The 15,509-nt window shown below is 45.5% G+C and overlaps 1 protein-coding gene across 4 annotated transcripts in view; it reads left to right on the top strand.

The window, feature by feature from the left end:
- The first annotated feature begins 1,220 nt into the window (after positions 1-1,220).
- The window catches only part of LOC143766305 (uncharacterized), a 272,862-nt gene continuing 258,573 nt past the window's right edge, over positions 1,221-15,509 (top strand). For 2 of the 4 annotated variants that reach the window (XM_077253877.1, XM_077253878.1), the window contains exon 1: positions 1,221-1,716. In XM_077253877.1, the coding sequence (XP_077109992.1) occupies positions 1,492-1,716 (225 nt within the window). In that variant the 5' untranslated portion in view covers positions 1,221-1,491. The remainder of the gene's footprint in view (positions 1,717-15,509) is intronic. The other 2 variants (XM_077253874.1, XM_077253875.1) reach the window with 1 other exon arrangement.

A 15,509-nucleotide genomic window follows, 5' to 3' on the forward strand; every position in this document is an offset into this window, starting at 1 on the left:
AAGTGCAACACATGTCCATGCGCCCCCATGTTAAATATAGGGGCGCATGACGCATGCGGCGACGCTGCGGCGCCCGACGCTGCGGCGCAGACCGCAAATGTGAACGTAGACTTAGCTTCTTGTTTGTTTCCCATGCTCTGTACACTTGTATAGACACATTTTAGTTTGTAGTCTGTTTCTCTTGGTCCTCTATTTTCATTCGGAATTTGTTCGTTTTTTTTCACTTCTTCTATTAGCAGGGCTCTCCAAAAGAATTCATTAGCTGCATATTTCTTCCTGGCCATATATTACATATCCTATATTGCTCTAATTTAAAGCTCTTCTGATGAGTGTAGCAAGGCGTCTACCAAATATGTGTTTTTTTCAGATGCAACCCATCTCTAGCAAGGAGTCCATCATACAGGTAATTCATTTCATGGTCAAGAAACCCCAAACTTCTTACTTTTCCTCTTGGGGTTGGTGCAATGACTGATACATTCTTTAGTATTTCCTATGTTGCTGCTGTTGTACAGTGATAATTCCTTTTGGACACAGTAGAGCGGTTCTTGTAGCTGTGTCCCCGGAGCTTTGTTACGGTTCTATCAGTTTTCCTCACACTCCTCCATTTTCACCCATCATTTCTCCTACCTGATAACCACTTCGTGTCCCGATTTGATGATTTCAAAAGACGCTGGTTTTCTGCTCTTTCTGTAAACTATGAAGGGCACGGTTTAGGACATACTTCCTTTAGTCCTCAGAATGGAGCCTGGTTCAGCTCTTGATTTGCATAATAATAAGATGGCTGTATGGCAGAGAAAAGAATTTCAGAACAAGAAAGCAGATGTGGGTGGATTCCAACTTAGGCCTGTTTCACACTTGCGTCGTTTGGCATCCGTCGCAATCCGTCGTTTTGGGAAAAAACAGATCCTGCAAATGTGCCCGCAGGATGCGTTTTTTCCCATAGACTAGTTTAGCGACGGATCGCGATGGATGGCCACATGTCGTGTCCGTCGTGCAACGGATCCGTCGTGAACGTTTTTTGTCCGTCACGTCCGCCATTTTCTACCGCGCATGCGCGGCCGAAGCTCCGCCTCCTCCACCCCGGACTTCAGAATGGGCAGCTGATGCGTTGAAAAACTGCATCCTCTGCCTACGTCGTGCACAAATTTCACAACGTGCGCTGGTACGTCGGCCCGACGCATAGCGACGGACCCGTACCGACGCAAGTGTGAAAGTAGCCTTAAAGACACTTCATGGCATTTATTTTCAAATCTTACGATTTAGTGACTTATATTGGACTTTAATGATGAATCTATATTTTTTTTTTACTTTTTTTAAATTGTTGCTATTTTGGGACCTTTTGATCACTTTTTTTTTTTAGCGAGACAGGATTTTTTTTTTTCATTTCTACAATGAGGCCTTTATATAGCTGAAAATGTATCTAACTTTATTTATAACTCAAATATAATCCCAAATAATAAGGAGATAAATATTTCCTCTCTGACCTCCTAAATGTATGAAGAGCTCTACTTCATTATTGCTTTAAACCGGTATCACAACACTATTAATTGTATATTTTATGTGATATGTGTTTTACCCAGACTTATCTTCAATTATTCTTTCCATTTAGATTTGTACAATTTTTCTGACCCACCAAGGATGGATTTGGACAGAGACAAGATGGTGGAGAGAATATTACACCTCACCCTAGAGATCCTCTTCCGGCTTACTGGAGAGGTGAGAGATTCTGATGATGTCACATTACATCATTCTTATCTATGGAAATAACAGATGGACAGAACTGGAGAGGTGAGGACTCTGGAAATGTCTGTAGTGAGATTTATTAATGTGTCTCTCCATAACCAGGATTACACAGTAGTGAAGAAGACCTCTAGTGAGCGCTGTCAGGACCCTGTGTCTGAGGGATGGGGAAGACCTCTGAGCCCAATCAAGGGACCTCCACCTCACCCATGAGGACATCAATGACCAGAAGATCCTAGGACTCACCTACAAGATGATTGAGCTGCTGACTGGAGAGGTGACACTGCTGGGAATGCTGGGACATTATACAGTAATGCTATGAAGGGATCAGGGGATGACGGTATCATTGTATGTGTCAGGTTCCTATAAGGTGTCAGGATGTCGCTGTCTATTTCTCCATGGAGGAGTGGGAGTATTTAGAAGGATACAAAGATCTGTATGAGGACGTCATGATGGAGGTTTCCCAGCCCCTCACATCACCAGGTAATAGACAGGACTAAATACACACGGCCTATAATTTTCTGTATGTAAAGAATGAATTCAGTCCCTGTATGTGTTTCCTCCAGATCTATCCACTAAGAGGACAACACCAGAGAGATGTCCCCGTCCTCTTCTTCCACAGGACTGTAAACAAGAAGATCCCAATGTTCCTCAGGATCATCAGGTAGATGGAGAGAAGGTGTCATGAGATCTCCCCTATGATGTGTAGACGGCTGTGAAGGTCTTGTGCTCAGTCCTTTTTTTTCACCAGTATTATATGTTTTATACTTATGTAATGAGAATGGTGGAGATGGCAGGATTAGAGCTGATCATAGAAGTGACTTCTCCATCTGTCTGTGACTTTTACAATATTTCTTTCAGGGTGAAGATCTGACCCATATTAATACTACAGAGACACATGTGAGGGGTGATGAGTGGTGTAAAGAGGAGATTCCTACAGATGACTACCCAGGTGAGTACTAACCACTAAGTGCAGAGAAGTCACAGGCCCTACTTATTTGCTTTGTGGAATAGAATTCATTAACTACAGTGGTTTTAGGCTGTAAACCACCATTTTATTTTTTTTCCGTGAGGACTAAGAACATTGTGCTTTTATGGGACACACCAGATAGAGAAGCAGATACCACAACAGAATAGTGAAGATCTTTTCTATATATTTTGGCCATTTAAGTTTGGTTTCTGTTGGGAAATGAGGTTAGTGTAAAATCCTAGGGGCGCTTTCAGTCTTTTGACCTCGGAAACGAGTTTGGCATACAGGGGTTTTCAATCTGTATTTGACGGCATGGCATTCAAGTGGATATTTCTAATCAACAGAGGGTCAAGTTAAAGCTAATTTGGACCTTGCTAAAGATTGGAAATTTTTTTACTGTTATTGACACTAGAAATGGTTTCTATGAGATTCAGATCTTGACGTTAAGCGGCCTCATTTGAGCATAAGTATGTTCATCACTTGATAATCTGGCTGATTTTATACCAAGTACAGTTGTCGGGCCTGATGTCCTTCTTTGTAACCTTAATTTGGTTCTTGTTATGTTAATCCCTTCATGACCGGTCGAGTTTCCGTTTTTGTGCTTTTGTCCTTTCCTAACCAAACATACAGTTTTTGTTTTATATAAATGGTAAATAAAAAAAAATAAATGATTTTGTAAAAAAAAATAAATACATTTTTGCTTGTCACAATTTTCCATAAGTTGTAACGTTTTCAATTTTCGAGATATGGAGCTATATGTGGCCTTGTTTTTTGTGACCTGAGACAATGTTTTTATTGATACCATATTGGTGTAGGCAGGATGCTTTGATTGCCTCTTTGTACTGTTGTGGCGATCGTAATAATTGTTTTTCGTTTTGATTTTTTTCTTGTTACCCCATTTACTGATCAGATTACTGTATATACGCAAGTATAAGCTGAGATTTTCAGACCGTTTTTTTTTAGGCTAAAAGTGCCCCTCTCGGCTTATACTCAAATCATAGTCCCAGGGGCTGGCGGGGGAGGGGAGCGGCGGCTGTCACATCATACTCACCTGCTCCCGGTGCGGTCCCTGCTTCTCCGATGTGATGGTCTGTGGCGCAGGCAGCTTGTTACTGTGTTCAGCGATCACGTGGTACCGCTCATCAAAGTAATGAATATGGACGCGACTCCACTCCCATAGGAGTAGAGTGCATATTCATTACTTTAATGAGTGGTACCATGTGACCGCTGAACACAGGAACAAGCTGCCTGCGCCACAGACCATCACATTGGAGAAGCAGGGACCGTGCCAGGAGGGGGTGAGTATGACGGGGAAGGGTGAGCAATGCAATATTTACCTGTCCCTGTTCCACCGCCATGCTGTCTTCCGCGTCCTCTGGCTGTGACATTCAGGTCAGAGGGCGAGATGACATGGTTAGTGCCCTCCCTCTGCCTGAACAGTCACTGCAGAGACCCAGAAGACACAGCGGCGCGTGGCGGTGGAACAGGGACAGGTGAATATCGCAAGTGCTGGGGGCCTGAGCCAGCGGCTACTCTGGCACCTGACCCCCATAGCGCATCGGTGTCCCCGCCTGCTCAAGACCCCGACACCTCTCCCCCAGCAACGAGAGGTGAGTATGTCAGTTATTTTTTTTTTATCGCAGCAGCATATGAGGCATAATATGCTATGGAGCATCTTATGGGGACATCAGCTTTGTGCAGCATTATATGGGGCATAATCTATGGAGCATCTTATGGGGCCATCAACCTTTTTGCAGCATTATATGGGGCATAATATTCTATGGAGCATCTTATGGGGGCCATCATTAACCTTTTATGCAGCTTTATAAGGGGCATATTTTAATATGGAGCATCTTATGGGGCCCATCATGAACTGTATGGAGCATTATATGGGGCTCCTGATTCAATATGGATATTCAAAAACACGTAACCTACTGATGTCTCAATCAATTTTACTTTTATTGGTATCTATTTTTAGAATTTATCAGTAGCTGCTGCATTTTCTACCCTAGGCTTATACTCGAGTCAATAAGTTTCCCCATTTTTTTGTGGCAAAATTAGGGGTCTCGGCTTATACTCGGGTCGGCTTATACTCGAGTATATACGATAATTTATTTTTTTCTTTTGACAAATCGGTCATTTACAAAATTAGCGATAACAAATGTATATTTTTTCATTTTTTTCTTTTCTTTAAATGGGGAACAAGTGGGATGATTTTATTTTTTTAATTATTTATTTTATTAATTTTTTAAAAAACTTTTTTTTTTATTGTACTTGTAAGTCTTCTTAGGGGACTTGTGCCTGCTATCATCTGATTACTTGTTCTATATAGAACAATACTGCAGTATTGCTGTATAGAGCAAAATTAAGTTTGCTATGAACGCCAGCCATGTGCTGTCTCGGCAACTCGTTAACGTCCTACGATCGCGTCATGGCAGTGCCGATAGGCAGTTAGAATAGAGTGCCCCATCTACAGGAGCTCTGTATGAGAGACTGTCACAAATTGACCGCTGCAATTAACAGGTTAAAAGCTGCGAGCAGAGATATGGAGTGCCCCCCTGGTAGGGCAATGGGGTACTCGGTACCAGGTCCTTCAGTTCTCTGCGGGGATGTCACGTTGGCTGACCCGGTCCGTGGCCCTAGGGGAATGTCCGTTGCAAAATAAGGGAAAGGTCTTTAAAGGGATAATGTTCATGACGCCACCTGTGGTATTCGGTCAGGGTGACCGACGCTGCTTAGGGGTCCGCTGGGGGTGATGTTATGGCAGCTAGATGGTATACCTGCCCACAGGTGAAGTGTATCCCCAGGGCTTCCCAGAGTGTAGATGGTGAATGGTGTGAGGCGCAGTGAATAACGAGGACACAAGGTTGCAGTCTCTTTACCTTTACCGAAGGCTTCAGTGTCCACAGTCCAGGGTACAGACCACAGGGTAGGCAGAGTCCGGCCGGTCTGAAGACAAATCCAGAGTCCCCTTATCCAGGTGGAAATCAGTAGCCTTCCTCTAGCGCCTGGGTGTTGTAGTACCTCCCTGCTGAGCTTCTCGGTAAGGTCCTCACAACTATTGTGGATGTTAAATCTCTTTCTCTCTGTCCCCCTGATGGATAGGACAAAACCCGTATGACTGGTGGCCTGAGGCTTTTTACCGGGACTCTTATCATGCCCTGGCCCCCACAAGTTGCCACCGTGCCTCCTGGGTATAAGGTCGGGCAGCTAACGTGGAATTAACTGTCCTGCCAGTCTCTGAAGTAAAGCGTAGAGATCCTTACTCCCTTTGGTATGCTGGCCACCGGATTCTTGCACCTCAGAAGGAGACAGCCTTTCACAGGGCAGAACTCCTTCTAGTTTTCTTTCCTTGTTGCTATGACTTCGTTTATCACCCTCTGCAATACACTTCTCTTCTAATGTCTCTTTCTTAGGATGCTGCCGCACTTGGGGCAGGGGCAGCTCCGTTGACCCTCGTCCTCCTCAGACCACAGTTTGGATCTGACTGGAACTCGCTCCAGCCAGCTTCTGCCAAACTCTGTCCGCTTCTCCCTCTAGTCTCCTTCTGACTAACTGACTTTCTATCCAGACCACTAGTTTTACCCAATTGTGAGGAGTGCTCTAATAGATAGGAGTGTAGCTCCCCCTGGCGGCCTGGAGTGTGAAGTGTAATGTGTGGTTTGTGATACCTGGTAAAGAGATCTCCTTTATTGCCTTCAGACGTAATATCACTCCCCCTGGTGGAAGAATGACATTACTGCAACGACCAGGACTCTGGGGCGCTGCAGATATGCTTCACAATTGGCTGTTAGAGGCAGATGATGGCTGTATATCAAAACCATCATCTGCAGCAGAGATGCAGGCTCGGCTTGCGAGTCTTCATCTAAGTCATGAAGCCGACATATGACGTACCAGTATGTCATGTCGGTAAAGGGTTATACTTACCAGGTTCATTTGTTTTGTTAACTTCTGGGTCTTGTAAGATAGCGCTCCCAGAGTGTGTTGGTGGACACTCGCTTGGCAATGGGATTAATGCACACAGGAACGGTTTCTCACTTAATCATACCATCCGATTTATTTAAATGCAGCATAAACCGGATAGAGTACAGTCGGTACCGTTACATCCACGAAACAAAATAAGACACCAGTCTGTTTTTGTAGCAGATGTACCTCTCTGCCTTCTTGCAACCCCCTTGTCTGACGTTACCTTCCAGGAGCTCTGCTCCACACGCTGACTACTTGTCAGTCCTGGCTTCCAGGGAAGCTGCCTTACTAGGATCACTGTCCCGTATGATGACTTGCTCCTCAACGTCCCACCCGACAGTTCCAGACCCTTAGAAGGATGGTAGCTTCCTCAACACAGTTAGCCATCACAGACTCTGCAGGAACATGGGTCTCACCACGTGCTATTCAGGAAGTCTCCACTTGCAGGACCTTCCAACACAGATCATCCATTTACATGGCCTCAACATGTGCTCTTCAGTCTCCACTTGCAGGACCTTCCAACACAGAGACCATGTGACCACACCACAGTATCATTATAACGCATGAGACACATCCCTTGATGGTAGGTAGGTGGTTGGCCATACCTCCCCAGCTCTACGGCCAACCCTGTAAGCCCAGCCCCTTCAAACTAAACAAAGCTTGTGGAACTACAGGTCTTAGAGCAACATTTCAGGCTTACAGCGCAGAGGACCTCCTCCTCTGCGACACATACCGGCCATTCACAACAACGCCGGTCTCTGTCTCACAGTCTTGAGACTTCTATTCGAACTTTCAATATTAAAATGGAAGTTAGATGTGAGCCTGAAGTCACTTTTATAATGTAAGTCTATGGAGCGTCATCATGAAGCTCCACTAGAAAAAAAAACAGTACCATTGTTATTACGGTTGCTTGACTTTGTGAAACGCTTGTGGATCGCCCCCACGTTAAGGGCAATGGGGTACTCGGCACCGGGTCCTTCGGTTCGGGGGATGTCACGGTGGCCTGACCCGGTCCGTGGCCCTTTGAGGGGCGTCAATCAATGTAGAGTTTGTACGGTGTTCGTGACGCCACCTGTGGTATTCGGTCAGGGTGACCGACGCTGCTTAGGGGTCCGCTGGGGTGATGTTATGGCAGCAAGATGGTATACCTTCCCGCAGGTGAAGTGTATCCCCAGGGCTTCCCAGAAGTGTAGATGGTGATGGTGGATGACGTAAGGCGCAGTGAATAACGAGGACACAAGGTTGCAGTCTCTTTACCTTTTACTGGAAGCTTCAGCATCCACAGTCCCGAGCACTGGTCACAGGGCAGGCAGAGATCGGCCGGTCCGAAGGCAAATCCAGAGTTCTCTTATCCAGGTGGAAATCAGTAGCCTTCCTACTAGCGCCTGTGTGTTGTAGTCCCTCCCTGCTGAGCAACTCGGTAAGGTCCTCACAACTTTCGTGGATGTTCTAGATGTTGTTTCTTCCTCTCTGTCCCCCAGATGGCATGGATAGGACGAACCCGTTTGACTGATGGCCTGAGGCTTGTTTATAGGGACCCTAGAGACGCCCCGACCCCCACAATTTGCCACTGTGTCTTCATAGGTATTAAGGTCGGGCAGCCAACTTGGAATTGACTGTCCTGCCGGTCTCTGAAGTAAAGCGTAGAGTCAATTACTCCCTCGGTGTTCCGGCTGTTGAAGGAGGCAGCCTTTACAGGGCAGAACTCCTCCCGGTGTTTTCTCCTTTGTGCTGTGACTTCGTGTCTCACTCTCTACAACACAGTTCTCTTCGTGTCCTTTCTTAGGATGCTGCCGCACGTGGGGCAGGCGCAGCTCCGTAGCGTTTTATCCCGCTAGGCCTCTGTCAGGATCCCACCCCTGACAGGGGCCCTCTGTCTGCAGCTCAGATGTTCCTCCTTTTCCCCCTGTCTGCCTGACAGGCACTCTCTGGGTCAAACCCAGGCAGTGTCTGACTAACTTTCTATCCAAACCACCAGTTTTACCCTTCTGTGAGGAGTGCCCTACTGGATAGGTGCATGGCTCTCCCTGGTGGATTGGAGTGTGAAGTGTGGTGTATGTTTGGTGATACCTGGAAAGATGGACTCCTTTATTACGTCCTTTGGACGTAATATCACTCCCCCTGGTGGAAGAATGACACTACTGCAACGACCAGGACCTGGGGCGCTGCACTTGTGGTACGTGTGCGTCATCCATGTGACACGTACCGGAATAGATTGCAGAATTGAAATTACAGATGTTTAGTTGTTAAAGATTTGCAAAGATAGAGGTAGAAAGATAGATATCCCCCCCCCTTTATATAACCAGCAAAGGTTATCACCTGGAGGCTGAGGAAGGTCCATGGTTATTGGGCCCATTCCAGCCTAAAAATACCAGTCCACAGCCTCCACAGAAGTGGTGCATTATATGAGATGTGCCAGTTTTGACTCTTTGCCAACACACCAGGGTAATTGGTAAGAATGATGCAATCGGGGTAATGGTTGTTGGGGTTGATGTGAGCTGTGATTTGTCAAAAATCACAGCTGGCATCAAGCCCTGTCATTAGTAATGGAGAGGTGTCTATCAAACACCCCATTACTAACCCAATAATAAAAAATAAGAAAAAACACCACAAAAAATACTTTATTTGAATAAAGACTCCCCAACACTTTCCCTGAGTCACCAATTTATAAAAAAAAAAACATGCATGTCCAGCAAGACCGACGTCCACAAATGGAACCATGAAAGATTTAAAAAGAGAAAAATAAAAACAAGAGACTGTCCCTCGTTCAATTTAATAGGAAAAATGTTCCCACACAACTTCAAAGTAGCCCAGTAAAATTGCTGCTGTTCACAGTACCCGGGTACTTGCGTCACCAGCTCACGCTGCCTAAAACCACATCCATACTGCATCTAGTCTCCTATTGTTTACTAGATCCTCGATAGCCCGGGTTTTATATCCACTTTCATCTCCTAGATTGCTAGCTTTTTATTGATATCAAAATACAAAAGGTTAAACCGCACCCTATAAACGTCCAAGTCTATTAAGACAAAAAAGCGCACGTCAGAACCAGGGAGTCCATCCCCGAGCACATTCCATAGCAATAGATCAAATGACAGCGCCTCAGACAGTGGTGAAAAACCAGCCTTACATTTTATACTGCATCCTGTGGCGACGTTGCCACAGGAGGCAGAATAAAATGTAAGGCTTGTTTTTCACCACTGTCTAAGGCTCTGTCATTTGATCTATTGTTATGTTAGCATTTTAATGTCAGCTGACATTAAGCCCAGAGGTTAGTTATGGAGAGGCATCTAAAAGATATCCCCATTACTATCCCCATATATTCTGCCTCCATGGCTAAACTGCAAGTGTTGGGTGCTTAGACTGCCTTTCTATGCTGTCTGTTTACCATTACTCACATTTAGTGATGACCGCAGATAGGTTGCTCTACTGAAAGAGAGCACGTTTGAAGAGTCCAGTTGAGAATTTATTTCCAGCTGAATTCTTGTATAATGCACAGTTACAGTAGGTAAAAAGAGACTATCCTGTACAGAGCTGTGTGAAACATGTGTCTCCAAGATGGCGATAGACTCCAACATGGGGAAGAAACAAGGGGTTACAGAATCGGTCACATGCAGGGGGAGGAGAACAACCTCTAAAAGGGACAGATCTATACACAGCAATGGCCGCAACAATATAATAAAATGCAATACTGTCTGTATGATTCCAAATCATGGGACATGACACTCCCCGTCTGAAATCTTTAGATTTCACGATGATCCAACTTTACACAAAGTGTTACGATGATGTTCAACGATGTCCTTGGAACCTGAAAGACAAAAAAGAAAACACAACATGTGAAAATAACTGTAACAGTTGTAAGTCCAATTCTTGGTTGATGACATGAAGTCCTCAACGGTTGGATAATCCAAGTCCATAGGAGAACCTATCTTCAGATTGGGGAAGGCGCAACATGCAAACTCTTCCACCAACCCAAACAATCAAAAGATGAAAGTTCAAGTTCTTTACAGCTAAGGATGTATGACGGTATGCTCTTCGTCGTGAGCTGTGTCAGGTAGAAGTATCTTTATGTCCTCCTTCAGTAGAAGCAGTACAAGTTCGGTGACTGGGCGAGGGAAACCTCGTGATGAACCACTTTAGTTACCTTGACTTCCACCTTCCGAGTCTTTCCATCATCACTGGGCATAGCCTTGGTAATAAGACCAATTGGCCAGTCATTGCGATGAGCTTCTTTGTCTTTTAGGAGGACGAGGTCTCCTTGGAGGTTAGGTTTTGCCGTCTACCATTTGTGATGACCTTGGAGCAGATGCAGGTATTCGGTCTTCCAACGATGCCAAAAGACATTAGACAGGTGTTGTACCTGCTTCCACTGACGTCTGTACATGTCATTATGGTTGAAATTTCCTGGAGGAATTGCGGCAGTTCTGATTTTCTGTGTTAGAAGAGTTGCTGTTGTAACGATCATTGGAGCGTCAGGGTCCGACGATACTGGTACCAGTGGTCTGGCATTTATTATAGCAGACACTTCTGGGAGAAAGGTAACCAAGACTTCATGGGTGAGTGGCAGGATGTTGTGCGGGAGAAGTGCTACTTGGCCATGAAGAGGAGATTGTGGGTGGATTTGTGCAGGGACTGGAAGTTGAGGTTGTCCTTGAGACCCAGCAAAGGGCTGTATTGCTGGATGGGGAGAAGGAAGTCTTTGAGGATGTAAAACTGGTGCTTGAATAAGTGATAGTGATGTGGGGCTGAGGGGGCTGGGAAGGAGGTAGTGATGGAGATGGTGATACTTGAGCAGGAGGTGGAGGGGCAACAGGTGGAATGGCGACACAGAAGGTGGGACCATTGCTGCAGTGCCATTTGGTGGCTGTAACACCTGCTGCTGCGCAGAAAAGTCAGTCACTCTCATGTTGATTGCTTGGAATGCTGGGAGATGTGCTTCGATTTTCCTGGTCAATGTCTTTAGGATCACTGCTGCCTTCATCAATCACACTATGGCTGTCCGAGTTCTCGTCTTCTCCCTCGCCTTCTTCCTATCCCTCGCCTTCTCCTTCCGATGACAAGTTTGGTCGACTAATCTCTAGTGTTTTAGATTTCTTCACTGTGGCTCTGTCAGTCTCTTCAGTGTCGGATGCCGGCTTCACTCTCTGACATTTGGCACTCTTTGTTGGAGAGGTGGGCTCTTTTTTAATCTTCTTTGATGGCTTCTTCAGGGACTCCGCTTTGCTGTCATTACTGGATGTGCTGGTGGCTCTTGGAGAATTTCGGCCACTAGAACGGATGTCTTCGTTTATGGGGGAGACTCTGTTGTCTGGACTGGCAGTCTGTTTCTTGTGCCTGCTGCGTAATGTAAACATCGAGCCCCTGGTAGTCCGAATTCTCATGCTATGCTTTCCATTAAGAGCATCATCTTCCTCTTTAACAGGCCTAAACATAAATGGTGGCAGGTTCACAGGCTTTTTGATAGGTGGTAGCTAGTGATAAGCGAATATACTCATTACTCGACATTTCCCGAGCACGCTCGGGTGTCCTCCGAGTATTTTTTAGTGCTCAGAGATTTAGTTTTTATTGCCGCAGCTGAATGATTTACATCTGTTAGCCAGCATAAGTACATGTGGGGGTTGCCTGGTTGCTAGGGAATCCCCACATGTACTTATGCTGGCTAACAGATGTAAATCATTCAGCTGCGGCAATAAAAACTAAATCTCCGAGCACTAAAAAATATTTGGAGGACACCCGAGCATGCTCGAGAAATCTCGAGTAACGAGTATATTCGCTCATCACTAGTGGTAGCTCCCCGTTGGTGGTACTTTCGTATCGGGCCTTCTTATTTTTCTTGGCAGCCTCCTTGGCCGTCGTGCCATTGTTCTCATTATACTCATCTTCACTGTGGTCACTCTCAGCATAGTTTTTGGCACCGCCCTCCAGTGTGCAGCTGCGCCGTAGTCAAGAGTTTTCTCCATCGCCGGTTTTATCTATTTTTTTCTTTAAAGTACATTTTAGGGATGCAAGTCTTGCAATAGCTTGCTGCAGATTGTTTGGCAACCTTGTTCTTGGAGATTGAAATGGTAAGTGTGAGTGCAGTTGTTGGAGTCATCTTGGATGAATTCCTTGTCCATGACCTTAATGAATTCTTTGTCCTCTCTTGCTGGTGCCAACTTGTTATCTTCACTTGTAGAATTGGACACCGTTGACCCCGAGGTTGTCGTCACGGGGCAAGAACATTGTTCATGTTGTCATTGGTTTCTCGCTGCCACTTAGTCACGCAGCATTTCTTTCACCCAGTAGTGATGTGGACATGGCTGACTGTATGTTCTGCGTCCATTTGGCAAGACATGAGTCTTGCATGAGGAAATTATTGTAGGCCTCTTATCTATACAGACATTGCCTATGATAACTCAGCCTAGATCAAAGCGTTGAGCAAATGGAGCATCATGCGGTCCAGTGATCTGCTGACATACCTTGTGCAGCCAGAGAATGTCTCTACTGAGCAGGATCAGGATATCCTCTCTATTGGATGGTATCTGATTGCACTCAACGAGTGTGTGCAGAGGTATCTCTACGTTGTTCTCAAGTGAAGATACTATAAGTCCATTGGCTCTTCTCCCAGAGACCACTGTAACACCACTGCAAGTGCCCAAGGTGTAGGGGTAAGCATTTCCTTTTAAATCAAACAAATCAAAGAGTTCTGACCTTGCAAGTGATCAGTTGCTTTGATTGTCCAGGATGGCATACACCTTTGTGCTCTTTTAAGGCTGACCCTTGGGATATACGTTCACCAGGCATATCTTGGCACATGACTTGTCCCAGAGGCCTTCTCCGCAAACTTCTGTGCATGGAGATGATACCTTGGTAGGACTTGCTTGTTCTGTTCCCTCCCCACCATAGCTTGTGGTGGGTATGGAAGATGTGAGCTGTGCAGAGGTAGGATGGGATGGATGGAGTGCTTGCACGTGGTCCTCAATGTCACTCTCCAAACGCTTAATAGGAATTTTACAGTCCTTAACAAAGTGTTCAGTAGAAGCACAACATTTATAACATACCCCCAAACTTCTTTAGAAGTTCCTTGCTCTCCTTTTTTTCTGAAGCCAATGCACTTCTTTAGGGGATGTGGCTTCTTATGAATGGGACACATACGATTAGGATTTTCAACCTTTTCACCTGTGTTGCTCTTGTCTGGAGCTGATGTTAGTGTGGGAAGGATGTTGGTCTTTTTCACTGACACTGGACCTCTTCGGCTTTTCAGGTTAGAACGTGGGCTCTCATACTTAGGAGGGGTTGGACCGGGTCTACTGGGTTCTTCATAGTAAAAGCTTGGGTCAGTCATAGGTAGTGTTGAGCATTCCGATACCGCAAGTATCGGGTATCGGCCGATACTTGCGGTATCGGAATTCCGATACCGGGATTCCGATACTTGCCGCGTATCGGATACCGGAATCGGAAGTTCTAAGATTCAAAAAGCAGAAATTCAGCCAATGAGATTGATTCCAAGTGTGGGCACATCCTGTTTAGCATGGAGGGCATGAAACTACTGGCAAGGCTGTGATTGGCTGGTGTAATGATGTCATGATGCAGTTTAAAAGTCGCTGGCGCCATTTTGCGATCACTCTGCTGTGAATTCAGTTAGTGACAGGACGCTGTTTGCTGACTGAGGGACAGTTTAGAGATAGCGATTTGCTTCTTTGTGCTTTCCAAAGGCTAATTTAGCAACCGCTGTGTTCACCTACTATTCACCTTGCTTTTGCCTTGTAGCGCTGTTTTCACAGCGATCTGCAGGGTCTGTGTGTGTGTGTGTGTGAGTGCAGCCCAGTCTCCAGTCTGAGTGCAGCCACATAGGCCATCCATAGCTGGTTGTATTCAGTTCAGGGAGGGTGGTTCATTGCCTCATACTGTTCCTTTTTTTTTTTTTTTTCCCAAGTAGTGTAGTCTGCTGCTAATTAATTTAAAAAAATCCTATTAGTGTCTTTCCACCCGTCTCCAGCTAATTTGTGGAAAAACACTACATAGGATAAAGTAGAGGAGGGTTTTTGGGCCTTGCAGCGCCGTTTACGGCTGTCTGCACGGTCTCCGTGTGACTGCAGCTCGCCCTGTAATCTGTGAGCAGCTGTAGCCTGGTTGTCTCCAGCTCAGGGTTTTTCACTGCGTCATACCGCCAAATCAATTTTCTTTTTTTTCAAAGTAGTGTAGTCTGCTGCTAATTAATTTAAAAAAATCCTATTAGTGTCTTTCCACCCGTCTCCAGCTAATTTGTGGAAAAACACTACATAGGATAAAGTAGAGGAGGGTTTTTGGGCCTTGCAGCGCCGTTTACGGCTGTCTGCACGGTCTCCGTGTGACTGCAGCTCGCCCTGTAATCTGTGAGCAGCTGTAGCCTGGTTGTCTCCAGCTCAGGGTTTTTCACTGCGTCATACCGCCAAATCAATTTTCTTTTTTTTCAAAGTAGTGTAGTCTGCTGCTAATTAATTTAAAAAAATCCTATTAGTGTCTTTCCACCCGTCTCCAGCTAATTTGTGGAAAAACACTACATAGGATAAAGTAGAGGAGGGTTTTTGGGCCTTGCAGCGCCGTTTACGGCTGTCTGCACGGTCTCCGTGTGACTGCAGCTCGCCCTGTAATCTGTGAGCAGCTATAGCCTGGTTGTCTCCAGCTCAGGGTTTTTCACTGCGTCATACTGCCAAATCAATTTTCTTTTTTTTCAAAGTAGTGTAGTCTGCTGCTAATTAATTTAAAAAAATCCTATTAGTGTCTTTCCACCCATCTCCAGCTAATTTGTGGAAAAACACTACATAGGATAAAGTAGAGGAGGGTTTTTGGGCCTTGCAGCGCCGTTTACGGC

This window comes from Ranitomeya variabilis, chromosome 4, assembly GCF_051348905.1.
Source record: "Ranitomeya variabilis isolate aRanVar5 chromosome 4, aRanVar5.hap1, whole genome shotgun sequence".
NCBI classification, from domain to species: Eukaryota; Metazoa; Chordata; class Amphibia; order Anura; family Dendrobatidae; genus Ranitomeya; species Ranitomeya variabilis.